At 32.5% G+C, this 26,018-nt stretch overlaps 3 protein-coding genes and 1 long non-coding RNA gene across 6 annotated transcripts; 1 reads left to right on the forward strand and 3 right to left on the reverse strand.

The window, feature by feature from the left end:
• Positions 1-1,887: 1,887 nt before the first annotated feature.
• Positions 1,888-4,761, reverse strand: LOC128191312 (uncharacterized). Its single transcript, XM_052863389.1, has 5 exons — positions 4,594-4,761; positions 4,352-4,453; positions 3,166-3,331; positions 3,066-3,080; positions 1,888-2,108 (listed from the first exon to the last, which is right to left on the reverse strand). The coding sequence occupies exons 2-5, from the start codon at positions 4,439-4,441 to the stop codon at positions 1,888-1,890; spliced, it is 492 nt and encodes a 163-aa protein (XP_052719349.1). The 5' UTR covers positions 4,442-4,453; positions 4,594-4,761.
• Positions 4,762-9,030: 4,269 nt separating this feature from the next.
• On the reverse strand, positions 9,031-14,539 carry LOC128193140 (uncharacterized). Its single transcript, XM_052866418.1, has 5 exons — positions 14,451-14,539; positions 14,028-14,137; positions 13,382-13,505; positions 13,278-13,292; positions 9,031-9,408 (listed from the first exon to the last, which is right to left on the reverse strand). Exons 2-5 carry the CDS (start codon positions 14,115-14,117, stop codon positions 9,146-9,148), a joined length of 492 nt encoding a protein of 163 aa, XP_052722378.1. The 5' UTR covers positions 14,118-14,137; positions 14,451-14,539; the 3' UTR covers positions 9,031-9,145.
• A 3,625-nt stretch (positions 14,540-18,164) lies between these two features.
• LOC128193141 (uncharacterized) lies at positions 18,165-23,578 on the reverse strand. The gene is made up of 7 exons (XR_008244598.1): positions 23,513-23,578; positions 23,262-23,357; positions 20,854-20,906; positions 19,825-19,903; positions 19,199-19,270; positions 18,784-18,826; positions 18,165-18,669 (listed from the first exon to the last, which is right to left on the reverse strand). It is a non-coding gene; the product is annotated as an uncharacterized LOC128193141 (long non-coding RNA).
• Positions 21,009-25,934, forward strand: LOC128193137 (histamine H2 receptor-like). Of its 3 annotated transcripts, none has more exons than XM_052866413.1 (2): positions 21,009-21,251; positions 24,195-25,934. In XM_052866413.1, the coding sequence occupies exon 2, from the start codon at positions 24,248-24,250 to the stop codon at positions 25,601-25,603; it is 1,356 nt and encodes a 451-aa protein (XP_052722373.1). In that variant the 5' UTR covers positions 21,009-21,251; positions 24,195-24,247; the 3' UTR covers positions 25,604-25,934. The 3 variants fall into 3 exon arrangements, with proteins under 3 accessions (XP_052722373.1, XP_052722372.1, XP_052722374.1); XM_052866412.1 differs by lacking the exon at positions 21,009-21,251 and adding an exon at positions 23,620-23,716; XM_052866414.1 differs by lacking the exon at positions 21,009-21,251 and adding an exon at positions 23,933-23,983.
• The last annotated feature ends 84 nt before the right edge of the window (positions 25,935-26,018 follow it).

The raw sequence follows: 26,018 nt of genomic DNA on the forward strand, positions 1-26,018 counted from the left end.
AATCGTCATATCTGGAGAACAAAACATCACATCTAATGTACCGGTGATTAGATACAATTCCTGTGCTATAAAATGTAAAAGAAGCGATTTTTGTGGAAGACAAATATTTATCGTTTACGTACTTCGATATTTTAAAACATTTAAAAACTTAAAAATTTACAATAAAATTCCCGACATGAAAATAGCAGTTGATAATGTCTTTTTAAAATACATGTTATTAAAAAGGGATTTTTTTTTCTCTCGTTTTTTTACATGTTTAATATCACTGTCTTGGAGTAGCCTGGTTCCGGCCTACCCATAATGCTCCGCACAGTAGTGTGCGGAGCATTATGGGTAGGCCGGAACCAGGCTATGTCTTGGAGATGATTTTCATTGGCTGTAAGCTTATTTTCAGCATTTGTAGCAAGGTCGACTCTAACGGTGTCATTCAACATACGTCTATTTTTAAAGTTCAAAATCTTAAATTAGTAAAAAAAAAACGACTCAAATATCATTAGATAGTTCCTCTTTAATTCATGGTACCCTGACTCTTGGTTTGCACATCATCGTGTATAAATCCGTCGAACGTTTATCCTTTTTGTTGCAAAGTTATTTTAATTTTTTTATTTTCCTGGTGGTGCTCAGTATAGCCATTGGTAACACTCTCTCGTAATCTGACTGTTTATCGTACCTTTGCTTTTAGGGCAAAAAAAAATCATTTTAAAATTTCACGCTTCCTGTTTTATGATAAAATAGATTCGCCCCCCCCCCCCCCCCCCCCCCACGTGTATTTGTTGATTAATTTTTTTAACTCTTTGTGGCAATGAATCATTGCATCCCCTATATCAATTCACTTTTGCATACATGTATATACTAGTATACTGAAAAGCTGCTAGTGAATTGCAAGAGGAGGTTTTTTTATTGGAGCGAGAATACTAGTATTATTTAGACCTTTATATCTTCTTTTTTTAAAGAAAACATCATCGAGTTTTCAGTAATCTTTAACCTTTTAACGCACGGCAAAACCATTTGGAATACAAGTTGCCTTGACAATCAATCTTGGTATTGTAGTTGTATGATGATGAAAAAATTCAAATTTGTCGTGTGCAGATTGAAGAATCGACTCTTTGCGCATTAACCCTGCAAATGGTTATGTAAGGAATTAAATGGTCTAAAATATTTAATGGAGATCTTGTGAACATCCTTGTTCTACCAAGCCATTACTATGAAAAAAATATATATATTACTACTCATCATGCTTTAGATTGTTTTGCTAACACCGTATATAAATTGTCAAAAGTTTTCCCCGCACATATTGAATTCAGATTATAAAAGTGAATTTATTATAAATGAATGATCTGCCATGGCTTCACTTTTGAAAACACTTTGTTATTTCTTTTTTGTATCTTTGATTTTTCGATGTTGGTTGTTAGCGAAAGCGAAAAACTCAGATTGCAAACTTTTCACAAAAACCCACATGAAACGGGACTTCAGAAACTTTCAAAGTGAAGCCACAATCTGTGAATCAAGAAAATAGCTAGGTGGCTTGGTATCACTTAGTACAGTAGCACCTATTCAGCATCTGAAAGATCTGGGCAACTTTTTTATTTAAACACTAACTCAGTAAAAAAAACCTGAAATGATAAAATGAATATTCTCATGCATGTTGATATAGACAAGTCGCATGTCAACGATGATGATTATCTTGCATGTATGTTGTCTGAGTTAGTGAGAAACTTTACCCATGTAGAAAACAGGTTTCTTTTTTTTTTTTGCATGATATCGAAGTTCTGCATGTAGAAATGATATATACCACCACAGAATATACTATAATTTTGAATGAACACAAGTACACACATTTTCCGTTAAAGCTATTTTATTTACTTTCCACATGCCATCCAATTAATTTTAGCTCCATATAACTATGAGGTAAGTTTCATCCGGAATCCAGTTATGGTAACATTGGTCATTTCCGTTATTACCCGGAGATATACTGCGATCGGAATCCAGAAAATACAGACCGTACGTTAAGGTCGGCCTCTCCTCAAAATGAGATTGGAATTGAACGCTCTGTATATAAGGCCAGCTTGGAGGAGGGTTGGCGTATTTTTCAACGACCCCCGATTCACCTTAAGATAAAAATACAAAAATTATAGCATAATGAGATTCATTTTTATTGGATTCGTCGCCTTTTAAGATGATATTAATGTAATGTTTTTAACTGTTGAATAGCGACGTTGATTTTTTTTAAATAAATTTTTTATAGTAAAAAAAAAAATAACAAACCTATTCAATAGTGAATAGTGAAGAACTTTAGAATTAATGTTCACATCTTGCTTTGATATTCTTTGCCAGATTACATCCATTTAAAAATCCTGAGTATATTCTACGGAAATGGAGTTTAGTATAGACCTACATTTGCAAAGACTCGAAAGGTTTTCAAGAAGATTATAATCATTTTCAATTTCAATACATGTACATTTAAAGTACTATATTTTTGACATCCTAACTTTTTAATGCAGACTAACTGGAATCTTTTCATTTTGTACTCCTTTTACGTAATGTTACTAAACTATTTTGAATTCTATCGAATGGCCTAAATATGAATACAAAGCAATAATATAATAATTTTTTGTACGCCACCTGATGTCACGTTTGAAATTTGTACATTTTGAAGGTCAAATGACCGTTTATTCTACAATTAATAGACACTTCATGGTTTATATTTGTAAACTGCCCGAACCAGGATACATGTATATGAGTATAAATTGGGTAGCTTTTGAATTCATTTCTCAAATACATGTTGATAAAGTCTAAATAAATAACTCCAACTTTAGCCTGAGATTGATTTTTAATGCCATATCTAAAAATTTGCTTATTGATCCATGCTTTTGATATCAGTCTCTGAATATAATATAAAATACTCCATCTTAGGAACTTTGAAAATTAATCTTTTAGTGCCTTTGGAATTCTTAAAGACAAAAGGCGAGATATTCATATAGGCATATTTATATCATTATATACATGTATAATATCACTATGTATGAAATAGGTAGAAATTAAAATAACTTTGTTAACCTACTTACATTTCATAGTTTTACCTGTAAATAATTAAAAATGAATATTATTACAGAAAAATTAAAACTGACATAACAGATTTCACCTTAAACAAATACGTTGACTTACGATTCTGTAGAGTCTCTATCTGTTTCTTTTGGGTAGCTATATGAGCTTCCATGTCTTTGATTTTTGTTTTCATCGTCTCTATTTTGGGCTTCATGTCGTACAGTTGTTCCATTAAATAAAATACCAGTTCGTTTCCGGATCGATTTTGTCTTTCAACATTGCTATTCTGCCAAACGGATGAAAGTTAACAAAAGTGTTAAAAATGAATATGTTGTTCGGTATCATTGCTGCTATGTCATGAAATGGACCAAATCACAGGTGCTTGAGGACCTGACCGACCCTTCACCCTCCCCCTCCCAAGTATCTAGACCCCCTAGGACTTTACTCATTATTTTTCTTTAAACTATCATTTTATGACATATTTATAATCTAATGTATACATTCATTGCACAAAATTACGCAAAACAAGCATGCATTTTGAAAAAATCGCATCCCCTCTGTATATAAATACAACCTTGTTGTATTTATATACAGAGGGGATATGATTTATATGTAATAAAAGGATAATTAAAAAAAAAAAAAAATGAGTAGCTAGAGTGAATTCCTGGGGGTCTAAAAACGGGGGGGGGGGGGGAGGAGTGTCGATCCTGTCCCCAAGCATCTGTTGACCAAATGAATAATTTGCTGTCTGATGGTTTTATAAAAATACATTTTTGACACCCTCAGAAAATAGCAATTTATCTAATTTTCACTAATTTAGTTAAAGGGACATTCAAGATTTCTATGTTTTCTTTAATTTTTAATGGTTCAAATACTTTATAAAGATATTTATTACTGTCAACCAATATTTGACCGTCAACTATCAAGTCTTGTGCATATACATAATTTACAAATCTTTGTTTTCTAAACAAGGCTCGTGCCATGTTTTTGTTAACATTTAGATTGTTTATAAAAAAAAAATTACATGTATTTACAGCAGAACGATATGTGAAAACACCATGACTGGACTATTTTTACTGTTAACTTGCAAATATCTAACCACAAAAAATAATTATAATAGTAACAAAGTTAGAGAAAGTTTTTAATAATCTTAAATTTACATAACCAAAAACCATGACCCAAGCCTTGTTAACATTTCGAATTAAGTGTGTGCTCTTTATTTAAACAGCTAAAGTTAATTAAACATTGTAAACAAAAAACGAAAAATGGAAGAATATAAATATGTGTGTGAATTGTCACCACGTACTTGAGATTGAACTGTTCCTGCAATGGCTACCGCCGTGACAAGCAACAAAACCTCTGCGATAAGGCCCATTGTAATACCGTTTAATGTCATCTTTAGATGTACCTTTGGTTTAAACATGTATGTAAAGGTAACGTATAATTGTAGCATGAACCTCCAATTAAAAAAATCGAAAACAAAATATTTGCAAGCAGGAATCAAATTCCTTTTAAATTCTTTTTAAATAATGACATAATAATACTTACAGGTGAAATGCAATTTATATATTCGTGAGTTTCTTGCTGTTACTGCTTTGTCGCATCTAAATAAACGAGTAATTAGAATATCGATGGTACTTTATATACTAATACTTGATACTTAGTTCATTCTCATTAACTGCAGAAATCTGATCCAAGAGTGTGGCAGTTATGACGCATCAATTACAAGCGACAGATTTTAACACAACTAGATGTTATCCCGTTCATTGCAACTTAGAATTATACATTACATGTAATATGAAGCTTTCTCCCATGTACTTCCGCTTTGCTATTAACCAATGAGGATCTACTGTGTGCCTGCAAATAAAAAAATTACGACATGACAATTTGTCATGTTGTAAAATTAAATTTTTGTAGTTTTGTCATGTAAATTCTTTGTCAGCTGACTGAAAAAATTAAAAATTTCTTATTTTATTTCAAATTAGGGAGTGGTTGTATATGGTGAGCCGTATCTATTTTCTAAATTTTGTTATTTAATAGGTCAAATATAACTTTTTTCACTGTCCCAAATTCAGTAAAAAGACTGTCCCCCCCCCTATTCAACTTCCCCTTGTTTGTATACATCATCTATTCATTTAGACATTGATTGAACACATCTGTTCCTGGTTCACAAATTAATGTATATAAGGATTACTACCAATATGTAGCGGTATAAAACAGTATAATTATACATGTATGTATTTTTAAAACGCTAGTATGTATATACACTATTTTTACTTATCTTGAACCAATTAAAGCTGTCAGATCAAGATAACTTGAAGGGGCATGGTCACGATTTTGATCCAATTCTATTTTTATGTTTTTATTATTTACAATGCTTTAAGAATGCATTTCTAATGATCAAATAAAATTTGAGACTCATTCGTAGAGTTATAAGCAAGATAAAATTCTTACATTTCTTTGTCATGTAAACAAGGCTTGTGCCCTGTTTTTGTTTACATAGGTTCAATATACCCTTAAAAACTTTTTCCAGCTTATTTGTCTATCTTTTTATCTATTTTTAGCATAGATAAACAGTTCGTAACGTTTTAAAAACACATTCGTTTTCGGTTTAAAACTGAAAATTTTACTTCAACGTTCAAAATGTTAACAAACGCTTTGTTTACATAGCGAAGAATTTCAAGCTCTATATTTGCTTATAACTCAACAAATGACACTCACATTTAAAAAAATGCCTTTCTGAAGCATTGCAAATAAAATAATTTTTGACCAAAATCGTGACATTGTCCCTTTAAGATTGTTTCGTGATCCTGGGGCCAGGGAAGAAAGGCACTTTTTGGATTAAACCGAAATCTTCAGAAATTTGAATTTAACGCAGACACCCGGTGTCAACTTTTCGATATGTATGTTGGAAGTGTCATTTCATATGAAAGTGAGATCTGGGGTTTTCATAAATCACCAGAATTTGAGCGTTAACATCTATCATTTTGTAAGATTGTTCTTGGTGTTAGACGTAATGTATTCTTACACTTGATGACCAGAAGCTAGTATGCGACACTGTCAGTGATCAAAGTAGTGTGTTCAAAATTTCTATTCAAGAGACTTTATCTATTCCCCCAAGAAGCGAGATGATAATTGAAGGGGAAGTTCACCCAAATCTAAATGATAAAGAACTCCTCATAGATGGAACGAAACGTGACCTTCAACAGTCCGGATTATTAGTTGCAAGATGTCTAGTAAAACCCAAAGAATGTAAGGTACCCAAGAGTTGCAAATTTACAAAGATACTTCTGCAGCTATAGCTGAAATAGAACCAAATGTAAGTGAAGTACAAACCAAGAATGACACTTATATAGAGCCAGCTGTAGACACAAGCATTACAAATTACATGAAACCATTATGGGACTCTTGTACCAAGAACCTTTCTAAGGAACAACAAGAACTAAACAGGTAAGGAATCTTTTGCAGAAGCACATTAAAGTATTTGCAAAATCAAAGACAGACCAAGGGAAGACAAATATTGTGTCCCACAAAATTAACACAGGAGACGCAAGACCAATCAAGCAACAGCCTAGACGGATACCTCTTCATAAGAAAGAAGCAGCAAGAGAAGAAGTGCAGAGAATGCTTAAAGCAGGAATGATAGAACCATCATCTAGCGTTTGGAGTGCACCAATCGTATTAGTAACCAAAAAGGATGGTACAGTCTGTAGCATTCGATATTGTATCCACTACCTAAAACTCAACGAAGTAACACAAAAAGATTCATACCCTCTACCACGTATAGATGTCTCACTTGATGCATTAAGAGGATCACAATGATTTAGTTGTTTAGACCTAGCAAGCGGTTATTGGCAGGTAACGATGGACCCTAAAGATAAAGAAAAGACAACATTTGTTACCACACATGGTTTTTACCAATTCAAGGTCATGCCATTCGGCTTATGTAATGCGACAGCCACATTTGAGAGATTAATGGAAAATGTAATAGCGGGTCTGAACTTCGAAATGTGCCTCTTATATATCGACGACATAATTGTTGATTCCAAATATTTCCACAGCCATGTAAATCATCTAGATGCAGTACTGCAACGATTACAAGAAGCTGGATTAAAGGTTTCTCCCAAGAAGTGTGATTTCTTCAAAGACCAGGTAGCTTTCCTTGGTCACATAGTTAGTCAAGAGATGATATCAACCTCTCCAGATAAAGTGAGCGCAATTACGGAATGGCCTGTACCAAAATCAGTCCCAGATGTGCGAAGTTTCTTGGGTACATGTTCATACTATCGAAGATTCATAAAGCAGTTTACAGATATAGCCCGACCTCTACATAAACTGACAGAGAAAACAGAAAAGTTCAGTTGACGGTGAAGAGCAATTCGCTTGACAGTGGTATGTATTGACATTACCAATTCTTTTATCTATTAGTAAAGTAATACAACTTTTGTATTAGGGCGTCCTGGATTGGTTCGTCGCTATACTTATAGGAGTTAATAACGTTGTACCAACCGTACTGTATCATAGTAATAATTATGCGTGTTTTTATATGGAACCATTCGTTCGTTGCAATAAATGGTAAAAACTCTATACGGAGTATTTATATTAGTTTCGGCAAATTGAATATAATAAGTGAATCAACGATTTCTATAAACTGTGAAGTAAATTCTGTTTTAACCTTGACGCAAGGTAATAATTAAACAGCGACCCATAATTAAGTTTAAGCATTTACCCGTACCCTCGGTTCGTTACAGTATTAAATTATATGATTTATAGTGAATGAGGTCGATGTCCACTTATTTTACAAAGAAAATGGAAAATTCTTCATAGTGTATTTTTGTACAGATCTCTTGCAAAACACAATTAGTCGAAAATCCAATCATACCTAACAAAACCAATCCAGAATAATCTTAAGACACATATTTCTCGCATAAGACTGTCTTTACATTGTTTAAATATTGAAACAGGAAGATAGCAAGGTAAGAACAGGCAGACTCGATTATGTGATCTTTGTGATACTCAACAAATTGAAGACGAGTTTTATTTTATTCTTCAATGTCCAAAATATTATATTTTACGTACTATTATAAGTCTCCAAGTACATTAAATTACTTCAGTTGTTAGGTTTGGGTCACGTAGGTCTTGCTTAATATATCAAATGTGTTTTATTAATCTGTAATAATTAATCGCCCAATTGCATGAAATTCATTCAATGTATTTAAGAAACACATTCCCTTGAATGCATGTAAACATATGTTATAATTTATACTATGCCTTTAGTGATGTGTAACACTTGTTGACTCAAAACTGTATTTTCAATCCGTATATACCCGGTAATATGCAACTTTACATTTAATTTACTATATGTAATGTGTGGAACTGTGAGAACTGTGGAACACTTGATCAGGGGTCCCCACATTTTAGAATCCAAAGAGTCTAATGTTTATAATATATTGTAATATGTGAAATGTTGTAAACTGATGGGCTGTATTGCCCAGGGTGGAATTTCTTAATAAATAATATCATAAAGTATCATTTTTGCTCTTTCGGACTAGTTTATGAATGTAGGTTAATGAGGATCCTCGACACCCAGTTACTTCTACTTTTCATGACAGTACGTCACAACATGGCGATGTTAACGAATTGTGAAGCAGTTCGTATCACCAACATTTGGTTTCTATCTCTGTGGCGCAATGGGTGTAGATTCGGTCTGCCAATCCGCAGGTCCCGAGATCGAGAAAAACCGTAACATGATTTGCGAATCAACGCAACTTCGTACTTTCGCATCTTCGCCCTTTAATGCGAAAGTGCAAAGGTCGAAGTGGCCCCATCGGAACACCATAATGACTGGGTATCTCTCTTACACCACCTATTCAACATCTTTAAATACCATAACAATTCCATATACTAGTAAACACAAGCTCAGTAAAAACTTTATTAATCATTATTCCCATGTTGAAATGGCCGCATGTAGCGTCAGTTATTTTACGTTTATGTTGTCTGATACTCGCGTTGGTTAGAAACTTTATACTTATAGAAATCAATGCTTTGAAATTTTTTATTTTAAATGGAAACAAGTGCACACTTTTTGCAGTCAGCTATTTTACTTTCCACATGCCATCCAGTTAATTCTGGCTCCATATAACACTGTACCGGCCCATGTGTGAAATTGGGCCTGGAATCCAGTTTTGGTAACAGCAGTGACTATCGTTGATATCCGCTCATTAGTATTGTAAAGAGAATCCAAAAGAGATAGACCGTACGTCACGGTCGGCGTCTCCTCAAAAGGAGACTTGAATTTAACGTTTTGTATGTATGGCCACCCTGGAGCAGGGAATTTGTGTTGTCCAACGGTCCCTGATTCACCTTGGAAAAAGACACAAAATCACAAGATTATGTAAAACATTTTTAAATGCATTCCTCTGCTTTAAAGCTCATATTTTCATAGATATCTTGTATGAACATTCATATTTTTGAATCATACATTTACACTTTCAACTGTCTTTGTCTGTGATAACATTACGAATCAATTTTAAATGTTGTTTTTAAAGTGTAAAAATTGGAAATAATATGAACAAAAGTAATAAGGAATCATTATTTGAATATTATGAGGTGATAATTTCGGTCGGAGTGTGGTAAAATCCATCATAAAATTTGACCACGCCCCGACCAAAATTATTACCTCATAATATTTAAAGAATGATTCCTTATTCCTTAAATATATTTCAACATATCGATAGTACATGTTTGGATTCTTACAGCGAATTACAGAATACCGGTAGAGTTTTCAATAGCTTGTTGGATTGCTCAATAGGGTATTCAATTTGGTCAGCAAGGTATCACATCAGGTTTAAATCTAGGTCCTGTGGTTACCCAAGTGTAGATTGTTATTTTGCACTCAACCCATTCATTTTTTTTTTCAAAGAAAACCTCTAGAACACTCCCTCCTATTGTTAGCTATTCTATTCATAGACTTTTAAAAAGAATGTTCACCTGGACAGCACTGGACTCTATCACGGTGTAGTACCTAAACAGTTGCTATCCGTAAAAAAACGACGTTCGCTGTTTCTATTCGAAACTTATACGGTTACTAGCTGAAAAAGATGTCCGACACAGTAAGTATTTTTCTTTTCAGATTGAACAAAATGCTCATTTTCTCAAAGATTAACCTGCAAACTTGAAAACCCTTACGGAACGTAACACACATTTCAACACTAAAATATCCAGCTACCTACATACAAGATGAAGAATTGACTTAAAACTTCGTGAATAACTGTCGTTGATTTGTGCACATGTGCAGTCGAATTAAGTTTTTCGACATGATTGCGCCAAATCAAAGTTGTTTTTTTTTAAAATTGAAGCGACTGATTTCTTTATATTTGTACACAGAATAGTTTGATTGCAAAAATTATCCATTTTCTTTGTTTGTAGAAAAACTATGACGATTTTACTCGATAAGTCGTATGATACGGCACAGGCGCCTGAATTTTTATCAATCAGTCGCTTAATAAGTCATATATCGAAATATTCTACCCCTACTATATATAGTAGGGGTAGAATTTTTTAATATATGACTTATTAAGCGACTGATTGATAAAAATCCAGGCGCCTGTGGTTACGGCTACTATTAGACAACGACACCGGTTTCTATTGGAAATGTGCACTTTCTAACCTCAATGAAATAACTTCCATGTATATGCATTGAATCATACAGTTATATGTTATTCTATAGTAACCGTTTAAAAATACGTCTTTCGCAACAACTAAGCTCGAGACCACCTCGAATGTATCACAGGTGCTTGGGGACGGGACCCCCCCCCCCCCCCCCCATATTCACCCCCTCCAAATTCTCGAGTTATTTTTTCATCAATTATTTTTTTATTTATAATTTGATGTATGCAGCACTAGAAAAAAATCACAATTAACGCGAAATAAGCTATGTATGAAAAAAAAATATACCACTGGTATATTTTTTATATATCTTGTTTCGGGTTAATTGTGAATTTTAAGTGTAGCATACAATACATCAACATATAATTAAAAAATATAAATGATTAAAAAATAACGGGGGAATGTGGGGTGAATATTGTTGTGGGGGGGGGGGGGGTCCCGTCCTCATGCACCTGTGAAATGTATTACATAGTCGTTCATTACCCCCCCCCCTTTTTTTTTATTTATATAGAATTTGATTTAAATACATTATGTTTTACTATCTGTCGTGATGTGAGCTAGCAGTGCCCGAGAAGTTGAGACTGTTTACCTGTATGACCTACATATAAATGTACACATTTCATCCTTTATCAATTTTTTACATTTCATGAAAATAATATCGTTCCGCATGAGGTTAGTTAATGTTTGCGTAGTACTTGCCCGCTGACAAAAGAGGCGAAAGGGACGAAAATAAAACGGGCGAATATTTCCCTGTATACAGTAGTACATCATAAATTTTTGCGAGTAACAAAAATTTTAACTTTGCAATTTGGAAATTCTAACTTGCATTTTTTGAGATGTATACCGGAATATATATTGAATTTTGAACTCTGATACCCATATGATATCAATAGAAAATCATGTTAAGGTGTTCTGAGACAATTCCGAATGGGAAAAAGATATCAGATTTTCCAATTACAAATCTCCATTAGAAATCTGTTTTTATTCCTGTGAAAATCTCCTGGTAAAAAAGGGATACCCTCCATAAACAAATATTCAATATTTTTTTTTAAATTGATTTTAAATTTTCTTATTCTCTTTATGTGTATTTTGTAAAAAAAAAAAAATATGGCTCAAAGGTGAAAGAAACAGTAACTTTGGACAGACTTAATATGTCATAGGTTATTGTGGAATCATGGCTTTTAAGGGTATATTTCGTAGATTAGCGCTGCATGGTTTAACGCGATTTAGTGGAGTTGAAATCGTTGAAGCACTTGATGTCTCACATTCTGTGTCACATACTGTGTGATGTGTTTTAGATTTTTTAGGCTTGTGCAGCCATAAGTTTCTTTTTCTAGCTGGAAAAGAAATTTAAGTTTCATATAGTAGCCGGTGCATCGTATTCAGTTTATAGCCGGTGCGAACATATCAGTATTTCAAATAGCAACCGTAACTTTAAAAAATCATTTGTTGTCAAATTATTTCGATCAAAATATACTTTCTTGTTTATTTTGTATTACTTAATGAACCAGAAAAGATAAATGCTTTTTTCATAATATAGAACAAACAAACTATGATTTGTAGATGAAAATATCAGCTTAAAACTTGGTTGTAACAGCCTTTTAGTTCGTCACCGACCTAGGAAATTTCTCTATTTCTGGTTATTCATAGGACTATTTTCCAAACTACATTTATAAAATATTATAATAATACCTTATATGTTCCGTGCACACGGATTATTCAATCACTTACATGGTTTGGGTACATTTTTCGTCAATTTTGTGGCTTGATCCATGCGTTTCGTGCATGCTTTTTTCAACTAGCAACCGTTCAATTTTCGAATAGAAACACCGAACGCTGTTTTTTTTTTACTGATAGCAGCCGTTTAGGTACTACACCGTGTCTATAGAGCATCAATTCTGCATAGAGTAATGTGAATTTTGTTTTTCAAAAAATGTAATCAAAAGGCAGTTCTGAAGTAACAAACAAAAGAGAAAAGCATAACTTTAAAAAGTTAATATTTTTCCCTGCAAAAAATCATTAAACATTTTGGTTCCCTGATTCTTGGTTCATCTTACAGCACTAATACCGGTAATTTTTTTGTGCTGACTGCTTAATTAGTTCAGACTTTTAAAGCAGATATGTAGGATAACAGAGAGAAACAAAAGGGCTCAAAACTTGGAAATGTTAACCAGAATAACTCACTCTATTGCTTTCATACCTGAGTAATCACATGACCTAGATTTAAACCTAATGTGATACCTTGCTGACCAAATTGAATACCCTATTGATCAATCTAGCAAGCTATTGAAAACTCTACCGGTATTCTGTAATTCGCTGTAAGGCCAAAAAAACATAACTAGTTCTTAAACTTTGAGTAAAGAAAAAGATCTTCAGTTACATGCAGTGCTTTTAATTTCAATTTATAAATAATAAAATACTCCACCTTTGAAATAACTGTTTTACTGCCTGCCTTTGGAATATTCAAAGACAAAAGGATCTTAATATAGGCATAAATAGTATTCTGACGTATAATGGCTCGATGTTTAAACTTGGTAGAATTATCACATTGATGAACTACTTACATTTCGTAGTTTTGCCTGTAAAAAAAAAGAAATCGGAAATTTTAATCCGCAGAAAAATTTATGCTGAAACATCAGAACCAACTCAAGCAAAGACGCTGACTTACGATTCTGTAGTGCCTCTATCTGTTTCTTTTGGGCAGCTATATTAAATTTCATGTTGTACAGTTGTTCCATTACATGAAACGCCAGTGCGTTTCCGGATCGATTTTGGCTTTCATCGTTGCTATTCTGCATAACAAAAGAAAGTCAACAAAAGTGTTATAAATCATACCGTTGTTAGATATCATGGATGTAATGTCAAGAAGAATGCCAAATAAATAAACTGCCGTTTGATAATTAAATTTTTTTTAAAATAAATGTCTACCACCAATGGCCAAATGCACGCACGTAAACAGAGAGAGAGAGAGAGAGAGAGAGAGAGAGAGAGAGAGAGAGAGAGAGAGAGAGAGAGAGAGAGAAAGCATCTCATGTAACCGATCTTTATTGAATTTTCACTGATTTTATTCAATGGGTAAGCTACATTTCTAAAAAAAATTTCAATTTCTAATGGATTAGATACTTAAATAAGATATTTCGTAAAGTCTACCAATATTTGACTGTCGGCTGTCAAGTTTGAAGCAAGATATAAAAATTGCAAATCTTTGTTTCATAAGCATACCTTTAAAAAAAAAAACTTTATAAAAATTGTGAACGTAATTAAATATATATAATTTGTCTTATGAAACAAGCATTGTCATATGCATCACGTACTTCAGACTGAACGGTTCCAGAAATGGCGACTGCCGTGACAAGCAACAAAACCTCTGCGATAAGACCCATTGTAATACCATTTAATGTCATCTTTAGGTGTACCTAAAAGGCTTTGATCAAAACATGTAAGTATAAGGAAAGTGTTTTTGAAGCATGAGCATTAATTTAAAACAAAAGACTTATTTTGAATGAAAATAAATTACAGTTAAAAATCAACGTCATTAAATACAAGATGAAAGACTTTTTCCTCATCCTATAAAAAATCTATCCACATTTTGTAGTTTTGAGATTATTTCATGTAATTGGTTTGCTATTACGAAAGCTTACATTATTTCCAAAGTAAATGTGTCGAAAATTAATTATTTATTCTGAAATTTTTTTATCAATAATAGTCAAACATAATATTTTATAAATAATACTTACGATAGAAGTGCAATTTCTATATTCGTAGATTTCTTATTGTTACTGTTTTGCCACATCTGAAGTGAATGAGTAATTAGAATATCGATAGTACTTTATATAATGATACCTGATACCATGTTCATTTTTATTAACTGCATAAAGCTGATACCTCAGAGTAGCAAATATGACTATCACTTACAAGCGACAGATTTCTTTGCAGTTTCACAGATGTTGTCGTTTGTAAAGTTTCGTTTTAGGTTTATGTCATCCCCCCTTTATTTATTAAACTACGTGATTTATTTGTTAGCAGCTCATTTTGCATAGGTATGTAATATGTTGACAGAAATATATTTGATTTAAATTGAAAGGATTGGACTACCATGCGTTTACTAATGAATCAAACTTTAAAATCATTAAAAATATTTAAGTACCAATATTCAGTGCGTTTCGAATTTATACCCTGTACCCTCGACGCCAATATTCCCACGCCCAGTTCGTACTGCACACGACGGATGCAGTTTCAGAAGAATTCCTTAGCACCGCGTGAATCTGCGCGGTCACACGGTTACTGTACTATTACTAAAACGTTCGTAACAGTGGAAAAATATTAGTAGAAGCAAAGGGAAAGACATTTGAATACAAGAGACAAAACGACCTAATCATGATGGAAGAATTTTTAATCGAAACAATGATTTCTATCCCCATTAAGGATCTGCAGGATATTCAACCCCACGTAACCCCAAAATAAACAACAATTTTAGAAAAAAAATGTTTTTATTCTTGAGGCCTTTCCTTTTATACCAAGAAAAAGGGGCTGGTTTATGTAATTACGGACCAAGAGACTCGTAAAGTCTATCAGAACTGTTACATTAAAGATATAAAACTCAGAGAATTTAAAACTATAACAATTTGAAATGAATGTATTTTGATCCGTGTTTTAAATATCTCACTATATTCTTCATTTTGGAAAATTTGTCTTCCAAAATTGGTGGTTATATACACCAATTTTCTTTAAAAATGCAAATTCATCGGTCAGATTTTAATGTTACAAACATTTCTGGGACAGGTACCATTAATGTTATATCAACCATGCATCCCCTTGAAAATTTTCTCCGCTCTACAAGCCAAAAGAATAATTTTTATCACTCATTACCATGGTTTGTATCAGTCATTGCCACATCATGGTACTTTCAATGTTGATGCTTTGACTACCTAAAAACAACTTCCTTAATTTATTTTTTGTGTTTGAACATTTTTTTTTCATTTTTACTCATGTGCTTTAAGACTTATGTGCATTATATGTACCTTCATTTTACATATAAAATTGTGAATTAATTTCATCTGTGAGTTTTTCATTTGTTTACATACAATTTGCAAACATTATTCTTCTTTGACCAAAATTACACGATAACTGGATTTCATGATGTTACAACTACATTTCTTTAAAAAAAAAATCCTGTATTATGATGCGGCTAGTAAAGACCTTTGTTTTATTGATTTTAGGCCACTTTATGTGTCATTGCTGCATATATATATATATATATATATATATATATATATATATATATATATATATATATATATATATATATATATATATATATATATATATATATATATATACTTCACATGCATTGTTTTTTGGTTCATGATGTTCTCAATGACATCAATGTATTTAAATACATTTTTGTACCTTTTATATAAGTATAAGTTTGTCTTTTAGTCATCCTGTAATTGAATAAATTGTATAATGATGTTTATACATGTATTTCTCTCAGGTACACTGAATATTTATTTCTCAAATTCTGTATAGATATTTTTGTACAGTAGCATAGCTTAGCATTATATTAAAAATTGATAAATGCATGAAAAAAAAAATATATCATCTCGTAGAAAAGCAGATTTAATCAGCTTTGAGGACAAAGCATCCTTAGGCAAAGGGGGGAATTGTTTTAGGTAGGTAGATAGTTTTAAATTCTTTGAATCATAAAACTTTAATGTAACAAGATATAATTTCTGAATGTTAATTTAGCATGTAATTCAAATAAAATATTGAAAAAATGAAGACGACATCATTAATTCATAAATTATCCCACACAATTGAAAACGGCAGATTTCAGAGAGGACGTGACAAAGGATGACAGACAAGGAAAGAATGTATGCGTCAATCCGGCGAGAGAGAAAGAAGTGAAAGTAATCTCTAACAGGTCTATCCTTATTAAATATAGTCCAAATTTGAGCATCGACGTTGATATTACAGAAGCAAAAAAAATCTTAAAGCTCTCAATATCCTGTCTTCACTATTTTCTAGTGAAATTACCATAATATATCAGAATACAAAGGACTCTTTGTAAAACAACCAAATACGAGACACTTCTCTAATTAATAACAGAAAAAAAAATAATTAGTTTCCAATCCTCATTAAAGTGCATCGTTTTGTCGAGGATACGGATGGAAGTGGATAAGAAATGCGAAATGGACAAGCAGGATTTAGACAAAGGCGTTCCTTCACGTGTTGATTAGTCACAGGAAGAAAATTGCTATATAGTATTACTGACCAGACTTGCAAGTGGGAGACATCACTATGCAGGCATAAGTTAGTGAAGTTGGACAAATACTTTGGTGAATCTTTAGGGATACCCACCATACAGAAACTACATGCATATGATGGATTCATATGCCTAGTCATCCACTGAAGAATCGTGACAGACAACTATCAACACCAGAGCGAGACAAGTTGACATACTACACTATCTCCTATACTAGTATATGATTTTTTCTTGTGCCAAACAGCAGCCTAACAAGCAAACAGTGGACATTTAAGTCTTGGCTTGATCTATGACATTTGTTCTATGTTTTTTCGTCTTCAAAACTCTCAACACCAAACTAACATTCTACGAACAACAGCCAAACAGACTGACTTCTGCATCAGTGCGCAGCTAACAAGAATCAACTTAAAACAAACCGTTGGCATTAAGATTTGCAACACCAAAAAGGAAGATGCAGGATTTACCTTTTTAGGAAGAATTGTCGGTATATCAGAGTTCACAAAAAAGATTATAAACAAAGGAGAAAGAAGGCTCAACAAGCTTCTTCCATTTTGAGACCAGTGTGAAGAAGCAGGCCGATGGGAACAATTAAGTACCAAGCTCAGAATGTTTAACAGCAAGGTGAAGTCCGTGCTTCAGTATGAATCTGGAGCCTGAAGAGAAACGTTGATAACATCAATACATGGCATATACTGAGGAAAACAAACCCCCATATCACAAAGCAAGCCTTGATTTGACATCGAAAGCATGGAAGGCAAAAAAAAAATATCTGAACTAGAGTGCTGATATGAGATTTGATGAAAATTTGCAAAAATGTGGAAAGACAAAGCCCACTGTACAAGACAGAGGGAGACAGAAAGTCACTGTTGTTCTCTTATGAATTTCAGATATGAAAAATCATTTTCTGATATCAGAAAATATATATTTTGAATTTCTTAATCAGCAAATACTTAAAAATATCAGACACTTTCACTCGGTAAAGCTTCGTGATATGGCCGACTGGCCGTGGTTTTTAGACTACCGGTATATAGGTAGATCTTAAGGAGGCTGGGTGGTCAATAAATTAACCATCAGATCTTCCCTTATTTCTCAGGTATAATATGTTTAGTTATGAACTAATATTTAGTAAAGAATCAAGTATATAAGAAGTAAAAAACAAGAAGTAAGTAATCAAGTAAATAAATCAAGTTATATTCGTTTAAAAATTTCGATATTTTCCTATATCTATATTCAAAGCTCTTTCTTAAAACATTAATTTAGTCTAAATAAAAATGGCCACGACCATCAAGCCCTCGTCTTGAAGGTCAAGTCACAATTGATTAATCAGGTTCTTGTTTGATTGGAAGTTTTATATTTAAGAAATAAAGTACGAGTTTTTGCGAATGTTGCAGAATAACCTCCGAGGTCGAGAAATGTTGTTTTGAAATATAAAAGCCGAGGCGTTAGCCGAGACTTTCATATTTCAAACAATATTTCGAGACCGATGAGGTTGATATAATGATAAGGTTAATATAATGTTTTTAATCACAAACTGAAGGCTTTCTGGACGGAGAAAAAAACGGTATAAGCACTTGTGCACATATATCAACAATGGCAAAAGGTCACAGTATTTTTTTATCCATTGTACTCTCACAATATCTTGGTTTTCGGTCACATTGAAAATTGTCTTTGTTGGAATCATTTTCATTTCACTGTAAAGAAATATAAAACAAATGAAAAAAACTAACAAAATTTATTGTACACATCATAATATAATAATAAGGTTTATCAATGTTGTTTACAGTAAACTTCATTGTTTAACTCACCATAATCTTATAATCTGTCCTAAATATATTTCAACCATTCAACCTGAAATGAATGAATGTACATATTGTATTGATATTCTTTAGAGTATGAAGATCTCTCAAACCAAAAAAAAACATTAACAAATGTATTTGGTATTATAATTGTCAACAGAAACAAAAAAAAGTGTGAAATAAATATGGTCCTGACCTTATAATAATAATTCTTAAATCTCTCTCTCTCTCTCTCTCTCTCTTTCTCTCTCTTTATATATATATATATATATATATATATATATATATATATATATATATATATATATATATATATATATATATATATATATATATATATATATATCTTAATCTATTTTGTAATCAATTTAACACACAACATTTGTGAACCATTAGAAAACAACAGAAAGGTGCAATTATAAACCTTGTTCAGCTGGTGTTTCTTCCTTCTTTTCCTCCTCCTTCTTCTCTTCTTCTTTCTTCTCTCCTTCTTCAGCTGAGAAATGATACAAAATGTTCAATGTTCAATTCAACTAAACTACGATAGTCATATATGGTATTTCAAGAACACATATATTTGAGGACAGTTGAATAAAAGACAACCTCTTTGAACTTTACTTACAATCTAAGTAGTATATTGTACTAAAAAATTGTTATGTAGTAAAATGTATTAAAAAATTGTTATGATTAATAAAGTTGTAATTTATAGACATTTTAGAGGGTAGGTATTTAATGAGATGCTTGCCATTTCCTTAACTACATACACTGTATAAAAATGTAAACAAATTCTATAAACCTTTCACATCTGGTGTCAAATCCTTTTCATTTTATTTTCAGGATTCTTTCAACCATTAGCTTGATGTATGTTTGATGAATTCTTGTCTGAATGTTACAGGTACACTTCCTGATAAACTAACATAGTCTTAATAAATGTATTTGTTTTAAATGTAACAATCTACCCACTATTAACCATAATTATCTGCAGTCTTCAGATATAAAGGTAATGGTAACTTTATTTTTAAACCTGTATCCAAACAGACATTTTCATACCCTTCGATTTCTTTCCGCAACATTTCCATGGTATCTTCTACAATGTGGTCCTCTCCCTTCTTCAACAGCCCATTATATCCTTGATATATATGTAATTGAAATCATAAATTGTCTGTTTGCATGCTCATTCCTAACAAAAAGGTAGAATTGTACCCAAATCAGTTAGTTTTATTTTTCCCAAATCTCACCATTTATATCTCATTTTTTGAAGAAAAAAAATAGACCGTTTTTCCCCATCCTTTTCTTTTTTTTTTTATTAATAACTATCTTATCTAATGCATATTAATGAATATCCCTTTGTTACCCTAGCTCCTATCTATCAGTACCATATTTATAAAAGTTTAAATACCATAAGCAATAAGAGTGAAAATATTTTTCTAAGGTGCATGGCCATGGCTGAACCTCTTTAGAATGCATAGTAAAATGAATTTATATCAGTATATAAGTTAACTACTGGTATGAGACAATCAACTTCCCCATTTATCTTCAATACTTTTTCAAATTCTCAAAACATGATTTGTCTATATCTGCAAGTTTTAAATCTAAATCATGTATAATTTCATTTTTTTCTACATGTACTTGTGTTTCTATTTTTGGTTGTTGTTTTTTTTTGTTTTTTTTTTTTTGCTTCCTTCATTAACCTTTTTAAGTAGTTACATGAAATATGTCAAAAGCTTCCTTGAATGTTTTTTCACTACTGGAGTTTGTTACAAGTATAAATGGTGAAAAAAAAGTCAGTTTTATTTGTGGGAGAGGCAAAAAATTTATTATATTACCTATAGATCTATATTGATTGTTGAAAAGTAACTGATACATCACTCCGTTTCATACAAAATGCAGTCAATTACTTCACGACGTACAAGAGGGAAAAAATATGCTGAAGTGGAAACTTAAGTCCTTATAACTCTATTAAACTCATATCTTAATAGATTTGATCAACACTCATATGAGAAAAAGATTTCCTGTTGTTTGTTTGGTTTTTTTTCCTTTTTCAAATTTAATGCATATTTTAATTTTAAAAATATTTACCTAAAGCCCAGTTTGTTCCCCTGCCTCTTCTGCCAAACACCAAATTCTTCTTCCTGCAGTAAGTCAAATATTGAAATAAAAAAAAAAATAGCCACCTGACCCTCCCCCCCCCCCCCCCAAAAAAAAAAAAAAATATGAAATGAAGGTGGGAAAAGATAAAGTAAACATCGTCTTACACTTTCAACAAGTATACCGGTAAATTAAATGCAGTGATTCATTGATACATTATTCATACATGTATTACAAGTTCCTGTTTTAATTTACTGCTGGTACTCTGAATATAAAAGCTTTGCAAATGTGAATTCTATTATATGTGATAAGGAAAGAATTCTTTGCAATTCATGGGCTGCGGTTTTTCCAGCAGAAGAATTAACTTCCATTTCTTCAAAAACCTTAAGGTAAGATCTCTTGAGCTTCATCTTCTTGTTAACAACATGAACATCTTTATCGGAGAAATTTATCCATCTTCTTGTTTGTGGGCTGTGAACATCTTTGATATTTGCTTGGGCAATTTTATAGGTTCAACGGTTAGAATACTGTACCAGTAAATGTCAATACATGTAATTCCATGTGTTTGAAATTTAACAGTTTGCTGTGTTGGATACCAACAGTGAATCAATTTTTCTATCATGAAATAATCATGATTATTATTATATACTTTTTGTAATCTGATTGGTTTAGATGAAATTGAGACATTCAGTATAATAACATAAATAGTGCCTGTTTGGGAGGGTAAAAGTCGAAATTGACACCCCGACAAATGAAATGCTTTTTATGAGTATAAATGAAAATTTACAGATGTTATTTTCCCTTACTTTTTTTTTTTTTTTTTTTTTTTTACAAAAGCTGTTAAATGTTGTCTATTTGCAAAGATAGTGAAATTAAAATCATTGTTATGTATTCAACGTCTGCAGTATTCATCCTGTCAGTTTACCACAAGTAAGTGATGTGAGGGGTGTGGCTAAAGGTAACAGACAATAGGTATAAAATCAAAAGGAAAGCTTGATGATTAGAAATACCGGTATTTTATTGTAACACATTTGGTTTAAACACTAAACCGATTGAGCTTAAAGGTTAAGCCACTAGCTACTGCAAGTAGAAGCATGACAGCACCATTAGCCTTAATTAATACACACTACCACATCCTCCACATTATTCTCTCTTATTCTTTTGAGATTTCTATCATTTGAAAATCTCAAAAAAAACTCTTCAAATCACTCTACGTGGGTTATTATGTTGTGCGTCTATGTAACAGATAACTGCCGGTCTGTAGCTCCCGTAAATTGCAGATTTTTACTATATAAGAGGCACTGTTGCTCCCAGGTCGTCCATCCGAATTTTTTCAGACCGGGAGCTACAGACCTGCAGCTATGTAACAGATAATTACTATAGTCTATTCCAAGTCACATTTTTTTTCACAAATATTCACATACCTGTCAAAGAAGTACAGTGAATGAACTAAAATTGATGAATGGTAAAAAACCAAGATTTTGATTCCATAGAATGAAGAACATTGTTTGATCAATCAAGAGGTATTTAAAATAATAATTTATATATTTACGGAGTACCAGTAATTAAGCACATACAATTTGAGGATATCTTGGGGACCATATTATGCTCTGTTTCAAGTTTCAATTGATTTCCACCACTTTTTGCTTAATATTTAGATAGTCATAATTACTATAGCTATGGTGCAAAAACTACATTCAACCCCTAGAATGAAAGAAGTTAAGATTTTCTGTTTTGAAAAGCCAATGTCCCATCTGTCACTTCAGGTTTCAATACACAACCAAAAAAAGAAGGTCTACACTCTACAGTAATTTTGCATTGCAAGCGAAATGAAAAGTGCCCAGATGGTAACGTTAAAAAATTGTGCAAGGTGTCCCAAGTACTTTAAGAAATTTCATTTTTTTCATGCTAATTTCTCTGCATGGGCAAATATTGCTGAGGTGTCAATGAAGAAATCTCAAAATTTCCCCCTTGTATCGATTTTAGTAGTACTTCTTTAACATGTATGTGTATTCTTTTAAAAAATTAATTATCAAAAAATGATGGAAGCACTAATTTAAAGGCCAAGGAAGGGCAATTGTGCATTGTTATAAACGTAATTCATTATATCCTTTAGCTTATCAATGAGTTTAAAACTTATGAGGAGTAAAAATCACCTCATTATAAGCATCAATTCATTTTAAGTGTGTTCGCGATACGCATGTTTCTCTGTATATAATCAAAACCTGACTCAAACTTGAGACCCTTCTGTTTAAAAATCAATGCTCTAACAACTATGCTAAATATGCTAAAGGGTTACCAGCAATCTACTGACAATGAACTAGCACCGAGCCCATGTACACACTATGAAATCATAGCAATACATTGTGGGGTTTTTTTTTAAATTAATTAATTCCTACCTAACAGTATTTGTCTTGTTTATCTTGGCGATAACCTTTGGTTCACTATCAATGTGAAGAGACCTCTGAGTTCCATCTTCATGAAGAAATGTTCGCCTATAAGTGAACAGAAATTTAAAATTCATGAATATTATGCCACCATGATAACTTAAAAATTGTTAACAGGCAGAGTTTTAAACATAATAAGTCTTGCTTTTCATTTGACAGTGGTACAGCTGTGCAAGAATACAATTTTGAATAGCATAAATTACCCATTTTTAACATTTTCGTCCTTAGCAGCCCTTTTCCAAAACGGTATACCGACTTGGTTACCACATGAAGAAACACAGTTGACATTTTGCAGATCGGGATCAGGATTCAAAAACATGGAACACACGTTCTTTAAATTCTTCATCCCAGATGATTCAGCCCTGTATGTTCCCCTATCAAATGATTAAACGCCAACTGGTGAATATGTACGTTTATGTTAAACACACAAATGAATTGGGACAAATTTTCAAACCCCAATAACGATATTTTCTGATTTTGCAAGTCCAATTTAAACGGTTGCTAATGAACAATGACGATTGATATAGGCTATAGCTTAACGTTATATAGTACTTTAAGATTTGTGTTTTTCGCGCGTAAATTCAAGTGGTCCAATTTTGGAATAACTTCTATTTTATTGATTCAGCTACCTGATTTGATATATTTGCGAAGATATACTTACAGATGGCAAGAAAGTATGTAGCCCTGTTCATTTGCTAATGAACAAAATGGCGTCATCGTTCAAGTGACGTAATACAGTACTCTTTTCGTCAAAACAGTAGGGTATCTTGGAAGTTTCTATTCCGATGATGCATTATTGAAAATTAATCACGTTTTTTACTATAATTTGCGATGATAATTGCACACATTGCATTATAGTACTTTTATCTTTGTTTTTATTTTCAGGTGTCAGTAAATCCAGGAAAGATCCAATCATGGCCAAAAATTAAAGTTCAACAATGTATGTTTACCCAAATACAACCTATAAAATGGCCTTTCAACCAAAAACAGAAATGACAGACAGTGTTCTCCTGGCATTTGGGATACCGATCTTCCTGGCAAACATCATTGGCATTGTAGTTGTATGGCAAAGCACAAAGTTACCATTCCAGATCCGATTATTAACTTTGAATTTGTCGTATGCAGATGGAGGAATTGGACTTGTCATGCTTTTACCTCGCAGATGGCTATACAAGGAATGCAATGTACGAAAATATTTATTGGAGATCTTGGGAACATCCTCATTTTTGACCATCACTGCTTTTAACGTTGACAGATGCCTGGTTATTCTCTATGCTATTCAGTACACCATGTTCATCACCAAATCCAGAATCTTTACAGTGTGTGTTGTAATCTGGATACTCAGCTCATCCATTGTGTATCTACTGTATTCAGATGAACAATGGGAAACATTAGGCTTCTCATGCGAGGAGGCATTTGCCAGCAATTTGACAACATCTAATGTGATTGGTCACGTAATCCGTACCGTCATTATCGTGATTAATGTCCTTATTATGGTATTATTGTGTTTGTATCTCAGAGACAGAATGAAACAGTTGTCTCGCACAGGACTGCAACAGTTCAAAGTAAAACATTGGGACTACCAAGCTGTTACTATTAAGAAAATTCTGCTCATTACAATAATGTTCACTGTTTTATACACACCATACATGATTTGCCAATTAATTTTGTCCACACATGTTCAGACTCGAAGTGAATTTATCATTAAGGGACTATCTGCCATGGCTTCATTGCTGAATAGCTTTGTCAATCCTTTTCTGTACATTTTCCGGTTCAAAGAGTGTCGTTTCCAGTTCAAGTTGCTTTTTTGTCGTTGGAACAAGTCAATCCTGGAAGAGACAGAGAGAGTACGCAAACAAAGCTTTGCAACCTACACTATTGATGACAGCATGAAACTGAGACTACAAGCTATTCACAACAGTGCTTTAAAAAATGAAAATTCCGAAACTTCAAAATTGAAGCTACATGCAATGGACTTAAAAGGTCAATCATCAACTAGTTCAGCATCTTCAGAATACAGACTGCATTCCCATTTTAGCAAAAGATCTGTGAAATCTAATTCAATACCTTCAAAATCAAATTTATATAGAATTAACAGCAAGGTATCAGGAACAAAACGCAAGTCGGTTGGTTTTGCCCTTCCAGACAAGACATCAGAATCAACTACCGGTACTTGCAATTCAGATAATTCTCAGCATAGACTGTTTGCTGCACCCAGCAAAATATTAGAAAAGACTGATTCGGAAATATCCAGATCTGATCAAGAGGACACAGTATTACAGACATATCTCTGAAGAGTTAAAAAGGCAGATCTTGTGTTGAAAATTCACCGATATGAAATAGTTGATCAAGATTAACCAATTACCATTTATTCTTTTTGATTTATGTGTCTTATTTATTTTATCTGTCAGATTTAGATTTTAAGGGTCTATTAAAAAGTCAAATATTAGGGTAATTTTTTTTATAAAAGAATTCACAAGATCTACAATAATACACAGAAACTGCTGATAAAAAACAAACAATGAAGTACTAGTATTCTCTAAAATGTGTTAGTTGTTTTCTTTTGAAATCATTTGCCATGTTTCCATGCAAAATTTATAATAAAACATATTCTATAACCTTCAATTTTGTCTTTGCAAGTTGGCTGCTTGCCCATATCTTGGATCCAGATTGTTCACTGTTGTAGGTTACATTAGCATTGCCTAGTCT

This window comes from Crassostrea angulata, chromosome 7, assembly GCF_025612915.1.
Source record: "Crassostrea angulata isolate pt1a10 chromosome 7, ASM2561291v2, whole genome shotgun sequence".
Classification (NCBI taxonomy): domain Eukaryota; kingdom Metazoa; phylum Mollusca; class Bivalvia; order Ostreida; family Ostreidae; genus Magallana; species Magallana angulata.